The following is a 21,370-nucleotide window of genomic DNA, read 5'->3' on the forward strand; positions in this document are numbered from 1 at the left end:
TGCCACCGCATACCCTGTACTGGCCCACTGTGTGTTCGGGCCTAAACCTGACTAATCACTGCATTGTTAACGTTTCACCACTCTGGTTGTTAGCTTTGTGCTGATCTCTAATACGACTTTTTCTTTGGTACCTTTTAAAGTTCAGTGATGCCACCCATGAAACTACTAGTGTTCTATTATTTTCTGTAATTTGGATTTTCTTGGTTTTAGTATACACAGTATTAAGTATAAAGTATAGTAGTGTTGTTGAGTACACTAACTGTCATCAAAGATGACAGAAAAGGAGTTCCAAATTGAGAGAGGGGGAGAAAGAAAGAGACGGGGAGAGAGAGAGAGACAGACAGACAGACAGACAGACAGACAGACAGACAGACATAAAGGGGGACATAGTGGGGGACGTAGAGGAAGAAGAAGGAAGAGAAATGTAAATGTTTAAGTTTAAACTAAAAGGGTGGGGGGGTATTTTAGATGGATTTCTGTACAAGCGGTAGAATCCTCAGCTGAACCCTCTTTACCAACCCTCTTTACTGCATTGTTAACACTCGTTAATTAGGTAGTTGTGAATATGTTTAACTTCTTATGAATTCACAGTAAAGCAAAAAACAAGTAATGCAGGTTGTTGTGTTGCGAGTTCCATCTTTGACTTTTTGGCCAGATGTTGAGGTGTCTATGAGCAAAGGCTTGAGTAACAGGCAATGGCAACAACAGCACCAGAAAGGCTAGAGAGGCAGTCGATGTGTGGTGCTTAATCACACAATGTCTTTAGGCCTCACCAAACACTGCCTTGTAAAAAGTCTTTGTCACAACCAACCAAAATATTTTCACTGCTTGACAAGCGTTGCTATGTATAGCTTTGAATTTGGTTGAAGGGATGGTGTTCTGAAAGATGGATGATCTAACACAGCACATCCTGTGTGAGACCGCAGCAGGCGAGATCTTACTTCTTACTTTAAAAAAAAAAACTGAAACCCATCCAAATGATTCTTAAAACACATCCAACCCTAGACAGCAACCCCTGTCCCCCCTGACAATCACATTCTGACCAACCCTTCTTTAAAACAGATGACTGTTTGTGTGTGTATGTGCATTCATGCGTGCATGTGTGCATTGTTTTGTGTACGATGTCGGGGTGCCTATCCAACTGGCTTCCTGTCCCTCCACAGCTTGCTGCTTCTGCACTTGCGGTATCCTGTGCTTGTCTTTCTGATCCGTTCTTTTTGTTTCAGGGTAGCACTGTAACATAGTGTTTCTTAAAATATGTGTCGTGGTTCCGGTTGCAGGTGGGCCACGGCCTGACAACACACAGGACACTCAGTACACTGAGCACAACTGAATTGGTGGTCCTTTGAAAGTTCACCAATGAAGTGTCCAAAGTTAACTCCTTCAACCAGCCAATGGTGGATCGATTTGTAGGTTTAGGATAATCCAGATATTGGTTTTAGCGGTTCTCAACAAGGCCAGGACTCTGAGCTTGACTGCTCGTGGTTGGTGTATTCCACAGCTTCCTGTAACAAGGTTGTTTATTTTGGGTTGTCGAGCTAACACCATGGCAGTAGGAAATAAGGTTTAATAAAATTGTATGCAAATTCTCAGTGCATTTTTGCATAGCCTATATGTTCTTCTTTTGTACAAAACATCGTCTTCAAATTATAAAGATATTAACACAAATTAAAGAGGTGGTTTTTGGGCCTGGGTTAGACACTAATGCTGTTCATACATTGTGTTTTGTGTCAAAACACTGTGGTTCCTAAGAATCTCTCATTGTTTTGTTTCCATGTTATATTCTGTGCAATAACAGTACTTTTTCAGAAAAGTGTTAAGTGTGATAAGGATCTGTAGGTATCCATTTGAGAGTGTTTATAGTTTGGCAGTTTAATCTGTAATTGCTCTTGTTTGTGTGCGGTGGAAATGGGAGGGAGATTAGGTGGATTACCAATGGTGGAGATTATGGTTAGGAAGGCATCTGTCAGAGATCCCATGTTCTGATAGCGCTTAGCTATGACCGTTGCTATGGTGCATCATGCCCATTGCCCTCAGGCTAATGTTCCTTGCTAGCTGCTGTTGGTGCTGTAAAAGCTAGGGCTGTTACAGCTGCTTCTTGTCACAAGCGCTCTCTCACTCACTTTCTCTCTTTCTCTTGCTGAATTTTCCATTAACTTAAATTCAAAAGAGCCTTACTGGCATGGAAAATAAACATTGACATTGAAAGAGCAGTTAAAAAATTTAACAAAGGTAAAATAACAGCACCACAAAGGGTAAAAAACAAAGCCAACCTCCCCCCATATAACCTATTTCAAAACGGTATAAAGTATTTTTTAAATATGCCATCTTATCTCATAATTATATAAAATTGCAATTCTATAGTAACAATACGATATCAAAAGATAATTTTGGGAAAAGTAGCTACTGAATGATACTGTTATATGCTGTCATTAACAGTCTGTCTGGTGCTCTGAGGTCCACTAGAGGGCGTGTAGTAGTCAGGTGGTCTGTGATATCACCTGCTGGTTCGCCACAGAGATGAAACACAGCAGTTTGGGTGGGAGGCATCGTTTAATTTGCGCAGTCCTATTTTATCCAGCAGCAAGTGTTGATTATCACTGCCCTCCAGGCATTTCAGATCGGCACCGAAGCTGCGGTAGGCAGCCTGGAACGCCCTCTGTAAATTCCTCCGGTCCAGAGAGGAGCAGCTACCATGCCAGGTAGGAAATGTTACGTTGGAGGACACTCTCAGTAGCACAGGTTTTAAAGGTGACCAGGACTCCTTAGTGGTGTGAGGAAGTAGATACGCCTGTGGTCCTCTTCTTCAGTCAGCACCAACACAGTGCAATGGTGCAGTCACGGTGAAGGAGTGATCAACCTGCTTCCTGTGTCTCTCTACCAGTCATGTCTCGAAGGAGTGCCCGCCTGGTGTCAGGTGGTTACTACCAATCAGATGAAGACTCAGACTCCAGCAGCGTCACAACCATCTCCTACCGCGAGAGCCCCCTCAGGTAGGGGTGTGTCTGTGTGTGTGTGTGTGTGTGTGTGTGTGTGTGTGCGCGCATGTGTGTGTGTGTGTGCTTGTATTTTAGTGTCATATTGAATATCGTAATCTATTCAAAACCTTATTTCAGACCATATTTACCATATGATTAGGTTTTGAGGATGTGTTTGTTGCCCGAAATGATTTGTTCTCTCTGTCTGTCTGTCTGTCTGTCTGTCTGTCTGCCTGCCTGCCTGCCTGCCTGCCTGCCTGCCTGCCTGCCTGCCTGTCTGTCTGTCTGTCTGTCTGTCTGTCTGTCTCTCTCTCCCTCTCTTTCTCAGGGTGTTCAAGAAGAAGCCGGGGGGGACTCGCAAGGCGTCCACTCGTACCTCAAGCAGGGCCAATAGCAACGTCAGTTCGGTCAGTACAGCTGAGCCGTCGGTCACAGAACGGACCAATCAGGGACCAGAACAGTACCAAGGTAAAAGCATGCAGTGCCCGTGTAGGTAAACCTCGATGGTATGCTAAATTTGTGCTAGCACATTGCAGTTACTTGAGTAGTAATCAGGATTTGACCTTGAGATAGGTAAAGCTAGGCAGACATACAGAGAGAAAGGCAGACGGATGGATGATAGATAGATTGGTAGATAATTAAATTGAGAGATAGGTAGATAGATAGAGGCTGATTGATGGAAGTCCATTTTTTTATTGCGATGGATAATATAAACATATTATACATTGTGTGTGTTTTTATGTACTCAAAACACAGTAGACAGATTAAGGCATCCCTCAACAGATTATGTAGACAAAGTATTTGAAGTACCTTTACAACCTACTACTTCTTCTTCTACTACTTCTACTATCCTACTACCACCAGCCATCTTCCATCCTGTCTGTCTCCTTCAGGTCCGTCCCCGGAGCCCGCCCAGGGTGGGTCCAGCATCCAGAGGGTGCCATACAACCCCACGCCCCAACCTACCCCGCGGCCCGCCCTGACCCCCGTACGGGACCCGAGCCGGACCCCCACCCCCTGCCCTGACGCTCCCCCGGAGAGCAGCCTACCGTCGGGGTCTCTGGGGCCCCTCAGAGCCGGGGTCCTGCAGGGGTCCTACAGCCGGCTGCTGAACCAGGCCAGCGTTGACAGCTCTGGGTACTCGTCCGCCGAGGGACCCCACAGGAGACCCACCACCACCACTCCCACCCACCTGGCCCCTCGTACACCCAGCGGGGAACCAGTATCTCGACCCGGAAGAATTGGTACCAGCAAAGCTTATAGCATCAGTAGCAGCTACAGCTATTACAGTGAGTGTGTATATGTGTTGATGTCTGTTGAGGCTATACGTTTTGTGCGTGTGTGTTGTATTTCAGTGTCGGGCTTCGATACGTGTGGGTTTTGTGAATGTGCATTATGTCTGTAAATACGGTGAACTGAACTATGAACTATGGTCAGCAACAACATCAGTGCATGTGATATGATTCAGCCCGGGCTTAGCCTAAGCTCTGCATTCTTCTCTCTCTCTGCCCCCCCCATCCACAGCTGACAGATTGCTCCGACCCGGCATGAGGACGCTGATCGGTGGCGTTCTGCTCCTGGCCCTCCTGTTCCTCTGTGAGTCGCCGTACTGTAGTGATCATTATGATGAGCCGGGTCGAGACCCAGGTCCATTCATCACTTGCTGCTCCTGCCTGCAGTTGACATGCACCTAGAACCAACAGACACACACACACACACACACACACACACACACACACACACACACACACACACACACACACACACACACACACACACACACACACACTTACGCTCACACTCACACTCACTCACACACTCGACTTAAAAACACACTCACACACTTGAGACACACACACACAAACAGTGTAACCTTTAAAGTGTTTGAAGGTCCGTTTATTTATTTGCGGAAGGTTCAAAATGTCTCCACTTGCTCAACACACAGAATGAAACACACCCCTTCTGATCGAACTGGAGCATTGTTGATTAGAAAGCATTTTCTAAATGCTTTCTAGCATCTGTGCGAAGCATTTGTTCTGAGGAGCATAGGTTAGAGTGCAAATTTAGTGCATATTCAGTTGTGTCATAACTGTCAACGGATCTCATCAGCTAGCTTGTGCTAATTAGCTAATCCAGACGTCTGGCCCTGATACTCAAGCTCAAAGTTTGCTAACTCTCCTAGTCTGAGTCTGAACTCTGCATTAACATCACCCTATGTCGTGTGAGACGGGGTAAGATAGTGAGCTGTACTCACTACCTGCTGTCTACCACACCTCTGTCTATTGGTTTAGCTTTCAGCCACAGAGTGGGAGGGCTTCAGTCACCTCGGACCCCATGCAGCATCAGTGTTGTTCTCAGCACCAGGGCTCATGTCTTCTCTGTCCTCACCTCCTAGGCGTGCACTTCCTGGTTCCTCTGCTGGTCTCTCTCACCCTCCACCCCGCCACTACCAAGGCCACTGGGCCCGGGCTGACCACCATCACAACACCACCTGTTTCCCTCACCACGCCTCCTCCTCCTGCTCTTTCTCCTTCTTCTCCTGCTCATCACCAAGCTACTCCACCTCCTGCTTCTCCTCTCCATCACCAAGCCACGGCTCCTCCTCCTCTTAATCATCCTGCTCCCCAGCCCTGTTTTGTTCCGCCAGCACCTGCTGCCCTGGTAGGAGCCACATGTATGACCTTTGACCTCTGACCATAGCTGGCAGGCTCCTGTTCATGGGTTGAGGTTAAATGGAGAGAGATATGATGGAGCAGACTTGGAAGAGTTAATGGATGAATTGGTGCTGAATACCTCCTGACTGTTGGTTTTTGACTGACTGTGTTGGTTACTGACGGACTGGGTTGGTTACTGACGGACTGGGTTGGTTACTGACTGATACAATGACTGACTCAGAGTCAGTCATTGTATCAAGCTCAATAGGAGGTTATACAAGAAGTATTTGTATGAGGATAAGTAGGAGTGTAGCAAGTTGCTGATGGTCTGTCTATGGTGGCTCCAGGATCCTCTGCTGGTATCCGCTGCTGTGGACCACAAGATGCAGAATGTTCTGGTAAGAAACCAAACAATGTCGAGATGAGAGCCAGTTGGCATGTATTAAAATGGTCTGTTCCGTTTTGTGACAACTCTGTGATGTAGCCATCTTTGTGTGTGTGTGTGTGTGTGTGTGTGTGTGTGTGTGTGTGTGTGTGTGTGTGTGTGTGTGTGTGTGTGTGTGTGTGTGTGTGTGTGTGTTGCAGGAGGAACTACTGCAGAAACAGGAGAATCTTCACTCTCTGGTGAGATCAACCTCATTTTAACTTCCTTCTCTCTCACTCTTGACTTTCTCCCTTTATCTTAAATTGTCAATTTAACTCTGTCATGTACGTTCATTTCTGTGGGAACATGGGGACTTGTTCAACAAAAGGTGTATACGATGACAAAGGCTTTTGCTGAAAAGTCATACCGCCCATCCAGCCGAGAGACTTGAAATGTACTTCATAATCGGCCTCGGGATACATTCCCACCTGACACGTGTGCTAAGGATCCTCATTCATCTTTATGCTCGAGATTCTCTGACACAAATCGGTTGCACCAGCCTTGACATAGACCAGACAGATCCAGCCCTCAACCAGTGGTTCTCTGTGTGACCACCAGGGGGAGAACAGGCTCCGGGTGGAGCTGCAGGTGCTGAGGGCCAGGCTGGAGGAGCTGGGCACCGCGGGCCAGCAGAGCCTGGAGGCGGAGGTGGACAGGCTGAGCCAGCTGCTGGCCCGCCACCAGGCCGACGCCGACAGCGCCCGCAGTGCGATGGCGCTCAGGGTCCTGGCCCTGGAGACCACCAACACACAGGTGAAGGAGGCCCTCGCTGTGCTCGCAACGGGACCCATGGATAAGTGACGTGTTGGGCCAAGGGCTGTGGTAACCACTGTGTTGTTTTCCGCAGCTGAGCGAGGAGCTGTCCTCCATCCAGAAGAGGCCCGCCCCAGTGCCCTGCCCCGTGCCAGAGCCTCCGCCCCCCCAGGACCAGAGCCAGCTCAGCCCGCAGCTACAGCACGCCCTGGAGGAGTGGCTCGCTGACAGGATCCAGGCAAGCGAGGCGAGCAGGCTGGCAGAGAGACAGGCAGAGAGGCAGACAGGAAGAGGGAGACAGGTTGAGGAAACAGACAAACAGGCAGGCAGGCAGAGAGACAGCCAGACAGGAAGAGAGAGAGACTGACAGGCAGGGACAGAGACAGACAGAGAGACAGGCAGAGAGACAGTCAGCGAGACAGACAGAGAGACTGACTGGCAGAGAGGGAGAAAGGTCGGCAAAGAGAGAGAGGCTGGCATAGAGACAGAGAGACAGACAGGCGGAGAGAGAGCTGATGATGGATATTCTACATAATCGATATAATCCGATTTATAAAATGAACAATCAAACATTAGTATCTGTTGTTGGTATCAATACCACCATCAGCCAGGAGATAGGGTCCTAGTGTTCATCTTGTCACACCTTCAGTCCTCATGACTTTATTTACTTTACTCTATCAGGGATCCTTAGGAACACAAGAGAGGTTCAATTAACTGCAGTGGGGCATCAGTGACCTACCACTGTGTTTGAATGAATAGGTGTGTTTGTTTGGGACTATGGTATTCTGCCACAGCAAAGCAAACATTAGATATCACTCTTTTAATAACTGAGAAAATGATATGGGATTGGTTAATTAGTGTTTGTAAAACGTGTGCCTGTGTCTTTATTTGTGTGGGTGCGTGTTTGTTCATGTGTGTGCATGTGTTTCATATTCAGGAGCACAAGCTCAGTGCTGTCGGCAGCTGTACAGACTGTAACCGGCCGATGGCGGACAAGATGGCCGACTTTGCTCTGGAGTCCCAAGGTTTGTCTGCTGTGCCTCAGAGTAAGCAGGTGAAACCTGTCGATGATGTCCTTATGTCTGCGATCCCCTACTGGTACAAAAACACAGCATAGACACCTCTATTCTCAGAACACGTTGGTTGTTGTTATCGTTTTTTATTTGTATAGTCCAACACACACACCCACACGATTGCACATACACACAGGCATACACACACACACACACACACACAGATTCATACCCACAAACGCACACACAGGAACACACGCACTCACGCATAAACAAACACATTCCTTCTCCCACATATACCCCCATCCACCCACCCACCCAACACCCACTCAAGGTGTGTCCCTGGCCCCCAGGTGCCAGTGTGGTGAGCACCCGGTGTTCAGAGACCTACAGCATTGGCACGGCGTGCGTCACCCTCTTCGGCTTCCCCCTGTGGTACCCATCAGAGAGCCCCCGCACTGTTATACAGGTGGGCCCTCTCTCCCCCTCTGTCTGTCCCTATCTCACTCTACCCTCTCTCTCTCATTCTGTCCCTATCTCTCTCAACCCTCTCTCTCTCTCTCTCTCCCTCTCTGTCTGTCCCTATCTCACTCTACCCTCTCTCTCTCATTCTGTCCCTATCTCTCTCAACCCTCTCTCTCTCTCTCTCCCTCTCTGTCTGTCCCTATCTCACTCTACCCTCTCTCTCTCATTCTGTCCCTATCTCTCTCAACCCTCTCTCTCTCTCTCTCTGTCCCTATCTCACTCTACCCTCTCTCTCTCATTCTGTCCCTATCTCTCTCAACCCTCTCTCTCTCTCTCTCTGTCCCTATCTCACTCTACCCTCTCTCTCTCATTCTGTCCCTATCTCTCTCAACCCTCTCTCTCTCTCTCTCCCTCTCTGTCTGTCCCTATCTCACTCTACCCTCTCTCTCTCATTCTGTCCCTATCTCTCTCAACCCTCTCGCTCTCTCTCTCTCTCTCTCTCTCTCTCTCTCTCTATCTGTCCCTATCTCTCTCAACCCTCTCTCTCTCTGTCTGTCCCTATCTCTCTCAACCCTCTCTCTCTCTCTCTCTGTCTCTCTCTCTCTCTCTCTGTCTGTCCCTATGTCACTCTACTGTCTCTCTCTCATTCTGTCCCTATCTCTCTCAACCCTCTCTCTCTCTCTCTCTCTCTCTCTCTCTCTCTCTCTCTCTCTCTGTCTATCTCCCTCTCCCTGTCTGTCCCTATCTTACTCTACCCTCTCTCTGTCATTCTGTCCCTATCTCTCTCAACCCTCTCTCTCTCTCTCTGTGTCTGTCCCTATCTCTCTCTCTCATTCTGTCTCTCTCTCTCTCTGACTCTCTCAACCCTCTCTCTCTCTCCCTCTCTGTCTGTCCCTATCTCATTCTAACCTCTCTCTGTCAATCTGTCCCTATCTCTCTCTCTCTCTCTCTCTCTCTCTCTCTCTCTCTCTCTCTCCCTAACCCGTGACTGTGTTCTCCTCGTTGTCCCCACATCCATCACCCAAACCACACCCCCGTCTACACACACCTACATATGCACACTACCACACATACATGCCCATCTCACCACGTACACACACACACTTGTGTCTTCACACACCTCCACCCACGCCGTGCAGGGCTACGCCGTGCTGCTCCCCGGGAGGTGCTGGGCCTTCCGTGGCGTGCAGGGCACCCTGGTCCTGGCTCTCTCCCACCCCGTCGCCATCTCCCACGTCACCCTGGACCACCTGGCCCGCTACAGCGCGCCCACGGGACGCATCGACTCTGCTCCCCGCGACTTCCAGGTCTACGTAAGGCTTCTTCACCGTGTCGTTGGCCGGCGACGCTCTGCGCTTTACTGCCGCGGGAAAGGTGCCGTAGGTCAGACTCCAGAGCTGTAAAGAGAGAGAGGGCAGAGCAGAGAAGAGGGGAGGAATGAAACCAAACAAACCGCGAAAGATTCCCATCGCTCTCTGCTCCCGGTGTTTCTCTGCCGTTGAGAAGAGTTGCATTTCACACACCGGTGATTGACAGGCAAGATGGATTCTCCAAGCCAATCAGATGCCCTCAAAAGAGCCGCGAGCGATCTAGAATCGAGATGTTATTCCCAAAGAGCGTTTCCTTGAAGTCAACGAATAACAACCAAATTACACAAAATCTGTAACTCCTACTCCCTACCTACAGCACCTATACCCCAGTGTACTGCTATTTACCACTATTCACAGCTCGTTACCACTAGTGCTTCGGCAGAGAATGCCTTGCGGTGAGTTCAGATGCAGGTCGTTGAGGAGCAGGTAAGGGTGAGGAAGCGTTGTGTTTGTGTTTGTCTTCAGCTGCTCTGTGCCTCTCTCCCCAGGGCATGCAGGACACCCTCGATGAGGCCACTCTGCTGGGGAACTTTACCTACGACCAGGAGGGCGAGTCCACGCAGACCTTTACGATACCCGTGAGTCCCCCCAGAGAGGTTATGAAGGGTTATGAAGGGTGGTAGGGATCAGCCGCTGTGATGCGCTCATCGACAGGGGTTCTGGGCCCCTTAATCAGCATGGAGACGTAGCATAGAAACTATAGCAGAGGGAAATGTTCGGAGGAATTTGCATACACACAAACACATTCGCAGCCATTCTCCCCCCCCACCTCATCCTCTCCTCTCCTCCTCTTTTCGCCCCCTGCAGGAGTCTAGCAGCATGGCCTACCGCCACGTGGAGCTGAGGGTGCTCAGTAACTGGGGTCACATGACCTACACGTGTGTCTACCGCTTCCGGGTTCACGGCAAGATGGCCGACGCATAACCAGAGGTCCAGTGTACTGCTGGCGGCTACACAGCCCGTTTGTCATGTCACAGTGGATCTTTTTAAATGAGCCTCAATTCAATACAAATAATAACCATAAAAATATTGAATACTGGTTTGATACTAGTGTTTGGGAGTTTTTCCAGAAGGTCTTTCAAGAGGCTTTTGCTAAGAGGCGGATAAGGATCAAATATTTATATATTTTGAGGTAACGAGCTGGCTGAAGGTGCAGATTCGATTAGCGTCTTTAAAATCGTGTCAGCTGACCATACACTGTGCTGGGTGGGCAGTGAGTTTACAACATGCTGTATGATTACTTATTTGTTTCAGTGATACGATTCTGCTTGTGTACGCTATGAAATATTGTTTCCAAAAGGCTACTTTTACAATAGACATGTGAGCGCCTCTCCTACTTTGCAGTATGCCTTCAGAAGGACCATACTCTTTACCTGCTCTGAGCTGACTCGTGGAGTGAGTTCTTCATTACAGAGAATACTGCTACTTTTGCATGTTGGGGAAAATCACGGTGTGCAACATGCAAGCTTCGGCAGTAGAGACCCGAAATATTGGACTTTGTACGTTGTTCCCTAAGCAAATCCCGGAAAGAGTAATTGATGCAGCAGTCCACGATTTTTTCTCAGCACACTTATAAAGCAAATAGTGTTATATTTGAAAATATCTTGCCGTGACGTTCCCCTTTAACTCACAGTTGAAGGAAATCAATTTGTTGTCCGCCACATTATCAAAGAAAGTGCCCAGAATTAAATTACGCTAAGCTCACGTGCACAAAGAAGTGTAGACAGTAAGTAACAAATGATTTGTTCTCATATTTATTCAACAAATCAATTCGGTAATAATTATAAAAGCTTGTGTCTTGAAGACGACTCAGGCCTCATTCACCCGGTGGCTACCTTGTTTCTCTAGCTGGACGGTGAAAGGCTCGCATATAGAACCAAGATGGCCTGGAACCAAGATACCCACTGGGCAAATACAGCCCATTAGGGGATGTCAGGACATTTAGATCTGATTTACCTCATCTACTTTTTCCTCTTCATGTAATGCTTGTTCGAATCGTTCAAATCGGCACCTTAAAGAAGCAAGCAAGCAAGTCATATGATTTAATTTCATATTTCACAAATATCCGATGCAGTTTCAACTGCCCAATTCCAAGGTTTATTGTATGTATATACCGTATACATGTATTTAATAATTATATATTTTTTGAAAATAGGACTTGTGACAATTTAATGTCACACAATACATTACATAGATGGTATGATGTCCTTTATATATGTAAATGATTGGTGTAATAATTATTTTAAAGGATGGGATTACATTCCTTATGAAACTAAATCAATTTAAATTATTATCTAAATACCAATTTAGATTAAAAAATTCAGAGTTTTCTAAAAATGTAAAGCTAAAAAAAGTATTATTACCTAAGCTGTTATGTTGTATTTACCTCTGCATTCTCGCTGGAATACTTGAAGTAGTGTTCCCTAACCTCTTAAACAAAATATTCTGTCATGGTGAATATGGCATGTAATGGTACTCTTTCTTAGAAACAGAATCTTTCTCTTAATAGCTTTGCACTGCGGAATCTAAGTGAGTAAGAACACCAGTCGATTTAAAGTTCTATGTTTTTCAGATTTAAAATAACTGCTATTCAGGGTCACACCTGTTATTCCACATTCAGCTAATTTTGTAATATGCATTTTTGGGATAAAAAAACCCATTCAATTGAGAATTTTTTCAGAGCTAAACGTTTTAACAGTTTTAAATATCAATGATTCTCTGATGGTTAATCAAAGATTTGTAAATGTTGCCAAAATTTCTTACAAATGTGATGAATAAATATCACTTTTTGAATACCTCAGCTGGTGTCTTGTTATAATCTATACTGAGTCTAGAAATATTTCCCAGGTCCATATACACTCGGACATAGAATGAGCTGTACCATTATCTGGTGACCATAGGGGAGGAACATAGAATGACCTGTACCATTATCTGATCACCATAGGGGAGGAACATAGAATGACCTGTACCATTATCTGGTGACCATAGGTGAGGAACATAGAATGACCTGTACCATTATCTGGTGACCATAGGGGAGGAAAATAGAATGACCTTTACCATTATCTTGGGACCATAGGGGAGGAGAAACATCTCTGCTGCCAGTCTAGATGCTTTCCTGGAGAAGCACGTTCTTCTGATATGATAAATAAGGAAAACCACAGGATTAACCCCAATGGAGAGAGAGAGAAAGATAACACCTCATTGTTTACCTCAGCCAGAGGAAGTGGAATGATTGGAAGTATAGTGGCCACTGATAAAACAGTTCCTACAGCAGCTGCTGGTGTCAGTTTACACACATCTCAGGAGATGTGTGTCTTTCAAAGGTCCAATTACCTGTCACATCGATGGACAAAAAGGTGGAATTATGACTTACAATTTCATTATGAGCATGACAGTAATAGTTTCCTCCAAGCTCAGACGTGATATGAGTGATGGTGTAATACTGTCCTGATTCCTCCACTGTTCCTTGAACCAGGTGTGGTTGGCTATGAGGATTGCGTCACTGCCTAACCTCCCCAGAGGGACGACCTGGAGATGTAATGTCAAAGGTCAAATGTCGTTGCCTGTTGTGGTGAATTAAAATGTAATTAGTTTATACTAAATAAATATGGATAATGTATCACCATAGTTTTCTGAAAGTCAAATCAACTATTGTCAATTAAAAATGAATTATTGCTCCCAAAGAGGCAGCACACACACACACACACACACACACACACACACACACACACACACACACACACACACACACACACACACACACACACACACACACAAACACACTCTACACACACATATAAAACAACATACATTTTTTACACTCAGGCGAAACCTTTTAAAAACCCAATTCTAATCGTTTGAAATTTAATTTATCACATTATTTGTGTAATTTACAGTGTAGTAGGCCCTAGTAAACCTATTCAATGAATTAAATTAGTCATATCAGTAATAATAATCTATGAGCAGACCCAGAATTAGGGAACTACCTAGGCTACTACTGGTATTTAATTATATTAACTTAGCTTAGTTTTCCAATTATATTTATTTAAAGCTCAAGAGATCTCTTTATTGAGCCTGACTCGCCTCAATCAAACACAACAGATATATAATCAAGCCAAGCCATGAGTTGTCTAACTTTATTTGTATTCATGCAATTGGCTAAATGGCTTTGATTTGGTTTGGCTGTGTTTTAATTGGCGGTTTTCTGCTCATTGCTCAAGCTTAGTGGTGTGTTGTGTTAGATGTTTTGCTGTATTGGTGCACTTACTACACATTGCTTTCTCCTCATCTCTTTTCACACACGGGCCATCCCCTTCTTTCCAATTATTAACTGTAAAAAAGCTTGGCTGGATTTGAAATTTTATTTTATATTGGTTCAGGATGTGTATTTTGCATTGAGTTGTGTCCTATGTTGGAGGTTATATTGTGTGTTTGACCAATTGTCTGGTTACTGGACCATATCCAGCAATATATATAGCACCATAGATCTGGTAAGAAGCCAATGATGTCAGCTTGCCAACTTCAATAACGACTGTTAGCCAGCTTCAATGACGACTATTAGCCATTTGGCTTCATCGATGTCAACCAGCTCCAATGACGTCAGTCAGCTTTATTGATGTGCGGTTGACTCCGCCAGCCAATCCAAAGCGTCAACGAATACAAAGCCCCAGGGGGGACACGCTCGAAATATGTGGTGGTGAAAGCAAAGCCTTTGGTTCAACGAGTGTTTTTTGTTGAACTAGGTGGGATCTGAAGTGTTGAATGTGAATTGTTGGGTGCGCTGTTGTGCTGTTGTACGGCTGCTCAAAATGTGATGAAGAGGTCAGACACACGGCGACACCTGCTGGTCTGTTTCTGTTATAATAGTTTTTAATGTTTTTTCGTCTATTTCTATTTCCCACTGTCCATAGCATTTATAAGGATAAACTGTGTTTATTCTTTGTTTTCTTATTTCTCGATTGATACATGTGTCATGATTAGAACTTCCCTCTTTACCAAGCTCGTAAAGAGGGAAATAAGGTTATTTTAAGAACCATAAAAATGACATTATCATAACATTTTTAAGTTATCAATGTTTTGGAGAAGTTCGTTTTTGAGGTTGTTTGCCTGTTAGATAACAGAAAGAGGAATATCGCTCTTTCAGAAAAATGTAATATCCAAAAACAAACTTTTGGCATAGGTACAGCACACAGTCACGGCTTTTAAGAGCAACCTGTATTTATACCTCATAATTATACATTGGCTTGTAGCGCTGACTGCTATTAAGATGAATGATCAATACATGTACAGATAGTGATAAACATAGCTCTGAATTTAGTTAACCACTATAGATGAACTAAGAGGACCGTGTAAAGAAACTTAAATGGATAGTTACCTCAGCCATGTCATGTTCAGTGACCATGGGGACTATTACAAAGATACAGATTGTGACTGATTTATTTACCGGCTAGAGCTGTCAAAAATCAACCTTGGGTGTGATAACAATTTACGTAAATCCTAAAAATGGAGGACAAAAATTTGGTTCATGTTTTTTATTTTATTTTATTGATGTAGGAAAGAATCGCAATTCAAAGTAAAACCAACTTCATTTGTAAGCTATGATCCATAGTTTTCCACCATGCAGTGAATCAGGTTCATAAAGCTTCATAAAACATACAACACAGCAAAATAATGTAGATATTGAAACATCCAGTAGTTTGAGCCTCTGGTTTACATTAGGTTTAAATAAAGTTGGAGTGATTATGTCCCGTTGCTTTAGCTCCTTCTGCTATGGGGTCAGAAAAGTCTCATTAATAATGAATGCACAGGGAAGGATTCACAAATGCATTTTGTGATTTATATATAAACTACTCTCTTCTCACAAATACATTTCAATGCACACACAAATGGATATCGGCATGTAAAAATGTAAAATAAATCCATAAACAAAAATAAGTTTCACAAACACATTTCTGACCCTCGTTTTCAGCCAATCACATGACTGCAGTTCCGACCTCTGAAGAATAAGTCCAGCCTCCGAGCCTCCCGGTTCCCTAGGTCAAATGTCTATGGGAAATACCTTTTTTTTTTTTTTTGAATGATCGTATATAACAATCTCTAGGTGGCGAAGAAGTAAAAGCTGCGTCACGTTTTGAACTACATACTTTTTCCATCTAGTTTCGACTGGGTTTTGAGATTGTCGGTGCCCTTAAAGTAGTAAACGGCACCGACAATGTAAAAACCCAGTCACTGCAGTCATGTGATTGGCTGAAAACCTGGGAGGCATCTGATTGAACACACTCACAAGGCACAACCATTATTTAAATCCTGCTGCCACTACTGGCTCAAACCTGACGGGGCTGTGACAGACAGGACTGTCAATCTGTGAAAGTAGAAGGAGAAGAAACTTCAGTCACCATGAAAATAAGAAATGTATTTTTATTGATAATGTTTTTTCATCTCAAAAGTCTTTTTTCTCTAGAAACATTGAGAGCTTACTCAAGGACAGCATCAGGTCTATTTAAGTTGACCCCTGAGTAAACAACCTGATGCGTCTGATCTAACTGGACAAGTGAGCCAGCCAAACAGCGAGGCACTTCCTGCATCTCTGAGTGATGTGGATGTTGGATGTCGCCATAGTGAAGTTCCGCCTGCCGTTCTATTGGTTCTCTCTGTGCTGCAGGTGCCGGGTGATTGGTTAGAGCTGAGGCGTTCTCATACACAGGAAGTGCCTGATAAGGAGAGCGGACAGAAAACACTTTTTAAAGTTCCTCTAAGTCATTTCTTTCTGGTTTAGAGACCCTTTGAGGTAGCATCCCTCCTGTTGCCAGGCAACCCACTGATCTGCAGTTGCCAGAAGGACCAGCGGCCCTACGTTGAGCTCCTCTGGTGACCTCCACTCAGAACTGGCTACCTTTGCTCCAGCACTCAACCACCAAATAAGGGTTTTGCCATACAGCTCCAACATCACTTCTTGTTTGAGCGTTTTATTTTTTGCATATTCATGGGGCTTTCTTAAACACAAAAGCTTCATGTGGTTTAAGACATTGCCTCAGGGTATTTTCATTGTGTATTAGTACATCAGGGGTTAACAATATGGCTTCCTGTGTCTCACCTCTGTGGTATCTGATGCTTTTCCGGATGCCATCTTTCTTCTAATGACGAGAACAGAGATATAAAGAGGCAACAGAGGAAGAAAATGCCAAAGAAGAAAGGGAGAGAGAATATATATCTCACCTCCTCCAGAGGACGACAAGGAGGGCTATGATGGTCAGTAAGACAGCACTGGTTCCTAAAGCAACAGCTGTGAGTAACGATGGTGTGGCTGTCTCTGGATGACAGACGGCAACATCGAGCCATTATTAGACTCGCATAGTGAGGTTTGACCCATTGATGCTCTGCTTCCAAGGTGTGGGTTTTTCACAGGCCAAATTAGCTGTCCCATTAATGAACAAAAAGGTGAAATTATGACGTCCGACTGCATTGTGAGCTTCACAGTAATAGTTACCTCCCAGGTCAGATGTGATATTAGTGGTGGTGTAGTTCTGTCCTGGTTCCTCCACTGAGTCTTCAAGCTCCTTGAACCAGGTGTAGTGAGCTTCTGGTTTGGCCTCACTGCTGCAGCAAAGAGTCACTGAGCTGCCATCCTCTTTTTCACCGGAGGGACTCACTGTCACTGAGGTGGTCTTTGGAGCGTCTGTTGACAATTACATTTCAACCACTATAAAACAGGTGTGATAATAACAAGTGTTAGTTGAATGCATACACAAGTGTATAATGGAGATGGCAAGATGTTAAGCTAGTTTCATTAAAGCCTTATTGAATAGAGTTAATATTTAAAGTGCACCCCAAGACACATGTCAGACCTCAGTTACAGCACCACCTCTGGCTTAGCAGGGTTATTGCACTCGAGAGTAAATCCAGTAACTAGTAAATTGAGCCAACAAGAAACAGTTTAAGCACGATGTAGTATACACAAGGTACATGAAACGGTGAGTGTCTCTTCCGGGGACCGGAGATGTTGGTAGTCGCTGACGGAGCAGGAGTAATTCCCAGCATGCTGAAGGCTGACCGGGTCCAGAACCAGCTTGTTCTCTGTGCTCTCTGGCCTGGCCACAGGATCCTTGTTCTGGTACCACATGTAGGAGGTTTTACCAGGCAGCAGACACCTGGTGCTACAGCTCAACGTCACTCTCTGTCCCTCTGTTACCGGGTCAACAGCAGCCAACTCCACCCTCAGGCCTGAACAAGGAAGTGAGTGAAGCGGTGATATCAATAATGACACCACCGAGAGAGTAGAGTAGTAACTGTCCATTATCATCATTATAAATGGGTAACTATACATATCTAACAGTCAGTAGTACCTGTGACGGTCAGAGTTGTACCGTGTAAAGCACTTTTCCATTCATGGTCTTTACTTTTATATTTGAAGCGGTACTCTGCAGAATCTGCCTCGCTGAGGTCAGTGATTTTCAGAGTGGAGTGTCCTTTCTCTTTCACAGGGTACTGAACGCGTCCTTTATATTCAGTGTCCTCCTGGAGGTCCGTGGGCTCGTTGTTATTGGTCCATGCATACCAGTATTCCTCCTTTGGTATTAAACCTCTGCTGTATTTGCAGGAGATGTCCACTGACGTGCCTTGCAGGGCACACATGGTTCTGTTGGAGTAGGTCACTCTGTTGCAATGATTTTGCTTTCCTCGGAAACCTGACAGAGAAATAACCATAACAGCTGTGGTTCATGCAGCAGTATTATGGTGGAACGGGTAGTCTTAAGGAATAACAATTTTGATATAGTTCAACGTGAAACTAAAATTGTAGAAACTAAAAACCTACTATAGTAGAAGCTATAGTTTAGTTAAATATTAATTGATGGTTAGTTTAGATTCTACAGTAGATATTTTCACATAACAGTGTCCTAATGTTTCTTGCTAATTGCATATCTTTATTCATTAAATGTTGTAAAACTGTAAAACCTGCTATGTTGCAGGGTTTTCCATTAAACACAACGCATGTGTCAAAGGAGATGTTAGGCTAAAAATCTCCCCAGTCTTTACAGAGATGGTTTCTTCTGTTTCCCAGAGCCTGAAGGCTTTGAACACACAGGTCAGTTTATCTTTTTATAATGCACATCATTTTAACTACCTAAGCTCAATTACAACTGGTATCATGTCAGTGTACTGTCGCATTTACTGACACACTAAAGGGGAGTGGAAACGCTCGAATCCTACAACAGCACAGGACAAGCTGTCTCCTTTTTTAATGCTGATCATTCCTCTTTGTGCATGCTGTCCATTCTTATACCAGACGTAGTTAGGGTGATCAGAAAGAACACACATACTCTGACACTCCAACTTTCTCCAGAAAAGAAATGTGGATGGATACTTCACCTTGAGGTCTGTGAACAAATTAGTTATTCAACATGATTCAGATCACACACACAAATACACACACACACGCACACACACACACACACACACACACACACGTTGAGTTGACTCATAAGTAACCTGAGTTCACCTGTGACAGTTAACTTCACTCCAGGGTCACCAGTATATTCCCCGCCTGGTTGGTTGATTATGAACCTGACCTTGTACTCAGCAGAGTCACTCTGTCTCAGGTCTCTGATTCTTAGGGTACATTTTCCACTACAGCTCGACAAAGAACAGCTGGGCTCTTCACAGCTGTATTCAACACGACCTGCATAGTCTGTATCGCTGATCAGACCACCTGGCTGACTGTGGTCTTCTTCAGTAAACCACAGTGTTTCTACCGGGGTAGAGTGGTACTGTTGTCTATCAGGGTATTCATAGGCGCAGCTGATCTCAACCGTTGACCCTCTTAAAGCGCAGACCTCACTAGATGTGTAAGTAACTGTCCAGTCATGATAACCGTGTAGCGCTGTAAAAAACAAACAGCATATCACTGAGAATGAACAGGTTCAACTGATGAAATGCAAGATCACAACATGCATTAAGAGTTGGAAACTATAGAAAGTTGCTGACCGCTGAGCTCTGACAAGAATGTTTAAGAATTTGAGTGTCATCTTACACATGGAAACAATTCAACTAAATCTATCACACACAATGTAAATGTACCAACCTGATACCAACAAAAGGAAAGCTAGAAATCCTCTTGCTGCTGATCTCAGATACATAGTTTGTCCTCTCCTCTCTCTCTACAGAGATATTTAAACACACGTATAAATGAATAGTATAAATACATCCCAACAATGTAAATGGTATTTAGAAAACGGAGAAAGCTTAAATCATCTTATCATGGTCGTCATACCAATAATAATTTATTATACAAATATATTCATATTAATCAACGTGAATATATTTCACATTGAATATAAAAATATGATAGTAATAATAATAATCAACATATATTTATGTTAAATTAATGTTAACCAATACAAAATTAAAATAAAGGATACACAAAATACCGTGGAAGAAGAAGCTGGTCTGCCATATAGTCTCAGATAATGTCGTCTGATAATGACACAGAGAGCAGAGTGCTATCAAAGAGTGATGAAGGAAGGGTATTGTTTGTTCATGAGCATGGAAAAACCTTTGCCTCATTTCGAGTCAAATGAGAGAGGAAGCAGAAGTCCACTTATTCAGACTATATTTAGAGACGATGCCTCTGCATTAGAGTGGCCATTTTCTGAACCAAATTGGAGGATTTTTCAGGATGTGGTGGAACCAGAAGAAATTTAAACATTAATCCATGTTAACATGTGTAATGTAGAATGTACACAACACATATTGTGTTTATTTTATCTTAGGTGTAACGAGGGATTAGGAAAATGTATTTATGCAACTATGAATAATAAAAAAGGCTTATTTTCTATAATCATTTTAAGATACATAATATCTACCTGGCTCCCTTCCCTGCAGTAGCTTGCATCAGATTCAAGGCCATGGTAGGCTACTGGCCCACGAAGCAGTGAATAGAACTGCCCCTGCCTACCTCCAAGCGTTAGTCAGACCCCACACCCCAGCTTGACCACTCTACTCAACTACCTCAGCTGGAAGCCTGGCACCGCCATCGCTAACATTCTACAGCCGTTTCCCAAGTTTTGGACCAAGACCAGACCAAAACAGGCTGAGGTCAATTGCCGTATCTTATGACGACGAAAAGGCAATTGACATGGCCCGCGATTTTAAGCTTACTTCCAAAATGACCGTGGGCCGATAGAAAAAGTGCGCTCTGCTCTGTCTGCGTACAGCCAGGGTCAGACTCCAAAGCCTTTTTGCACTTTTCTAAACAAGCCTGAGCCCCACGTCGAACGACTTCATACAAGGTTTTATTATTCAATTATTGAGTAGCAGGTTGGCCTGAGAGCGTGTAAAGAGGGTCATTTGATTGATTCTCTGAGAGTTCGTAGCTCTGCGTGAAACCGAAAGTTTGTGGGTGAGTTTCCTGGGGACATTGAGACCCTGCAGGGCGGTGTGCTGACCGGTTGTGTGCTATGGGTGGGAGACCAGAACAACACTCTACTATGAATACAACACAACCATATTTACTACCATTCACTGGACAAACAGCAGGTTAATCCAGTGAACGTTATGCTTTCACAAAAACAGACTCTACACCAGGGGTGCCCAATACGTTGATTGCGATCGACCGGCCTATCGCAAAGGTAGTCCGGATAGTGTGGCAACCCGTCTCCGGCACAGCTCCCCTGGAAGCCCAGGGGGCAGGTTGTGGAGGGGGTGTACCACAGATTTC

At 44.6% G+C, this 21,370-nt stretch overlaps 2 protein-coding genes across 6 annotated transcripts in view; one reads left to right on the forward strand and one right to left on the reverse strand.

Moving 5' to 3' along the window:
• sun2 (Sad1 and UNC84 domain containing 2) overlaps positions 1 to 12,457 on the forward strand; it is a 13,288-nt gene extending 831 nt beyond the window's left edge. Inside the window, exons 2-16 of one of the 2 annotated variants that reach the window (XM_079759043.1) lie at positions 2,612 to 2,702; positions 2,885 to 2,993; positions 3,307 to 3,446; positions 3,872 to 4,267; positions 4,503 to 4,574; positions 5,374 to 5,639; positions 5,980 to 6,030; positions 6,218 to 6,256; positions 6,615 to 6,809; positions 6,904 to 7,056; positions 7,747 to 7,834; positions 8,176 to 8,291; positions 9,427 to 9,600; positions 10,146 to 10,235; positions 10,465 to 12,457. In XM_079759043.1, coding sequence (XP_079615169.1) covers positions 2,696 to 2,702; positions 2,885 to 2,993; positions 3,307 to 3,446; positions 3,872 to 4,267; positions 4,503 to 4,574; positions 5,374 to 5,639; positions 5,980 to 6,030; positions 6,218 to 6,256; positions 6,615 to 6,809; positions 6,904 to 7,056; positions 7,747 to 7,834; positions 8,176 to 8,291; positions 9,427 to 9,600; positions 10,146 to 10,235; positions 10,465 to 10,581 — 2,013 coding nt within the window. In that variant the 5' untranslated portion in view covers positions 2,612 to 2,695 and the 3' untranslated portion in view covers positions 10,582 to 12,457. The remainder of the gene's footprint in view (positions 1 to 2,611; positions 2,703 to 2,884; positions 2,994 to 3,306; positions 3,447 to 3,871; positions 4,268 to 4,502; positions 4,575 to 5,373; positions 5,640 to 5,979; positions 6,031 to 6,217; positions 6,257 to 6,614; positions 6,810 to 6,903; positions 7,057 to 7,746; positions 7,835 to 8,175; positions 8,292 to 9,426; positions 9,601 to 10,145; positions 10,236 to 10,464) is intronic. The other variant, XM_079759044.1, reaches the window with a different exon arrangement.
• Positions 12,458 to 15,215: 2,758 nt separating this feature from the next.
• LOC307071099 (sialic acid-binding Ig-like lectin 12) lies at positions 15,216 to 20,162 on the reverse strand. Of its 4 annotated transcripts, XM_079729976.1 has the most exons (11): positions 20,082 to 20,162; positions 19,736 to 19,811; positions 19,154 to 19,534; positions 18,975 to 19,031; positions 18,000 to 18,341; positions 17,620 to 17,877; positions 17,144 to 17,332; positions 16,873 to 16,966; positions 16,751 to 16,790; positions 16,135 to 16,367; positions 15,216 to 16,018 (listed from the first exon to the last, which is right to left on the reverse strand). In XM_079729976.1, exons 2-11 carry the CDS (start codon positions 19,788 to 19,790, stop codon positions 15,973 to 15,975), a joined length of 1,695 nt encoding a protein of 564 aa, XP_079586102.1. In that variant the 5' UTR covers positions 19,791 to 19,811; positions 20,082 to 20,162; the 3' UTR covers positions 15,216 to 15,972. The 4 variants fall into 4 exon arrangements, with proteins under 4 accessions (XP_079586102.1, XP_079586104.1, XP_079586103.1 ...); XM_079729978.1 differs by lacking the exon at positions 18,975 to 19,031 and having other exon boundaries at positions 20,082 to 20,155; XM_079729977.1 differs by lacking the exon at positions 20,082 to 20,162 and having other exon boundaries at positions 19,736 to 20,026.
• Positions 20,163 to 21,370: the final 1,208 nt, after the last annotated feature.

Source organism: Pollachius pollachius, assembly GCF_949987615.1.
Source record: "Pollachius pollachius genome assembly, chromosome: 2".
NCBI lineage: Eukaryota > Metazoa > Chordata > Actinopteri > Gadiformes > Gadidae > Pollachius > Pollachius pollachius.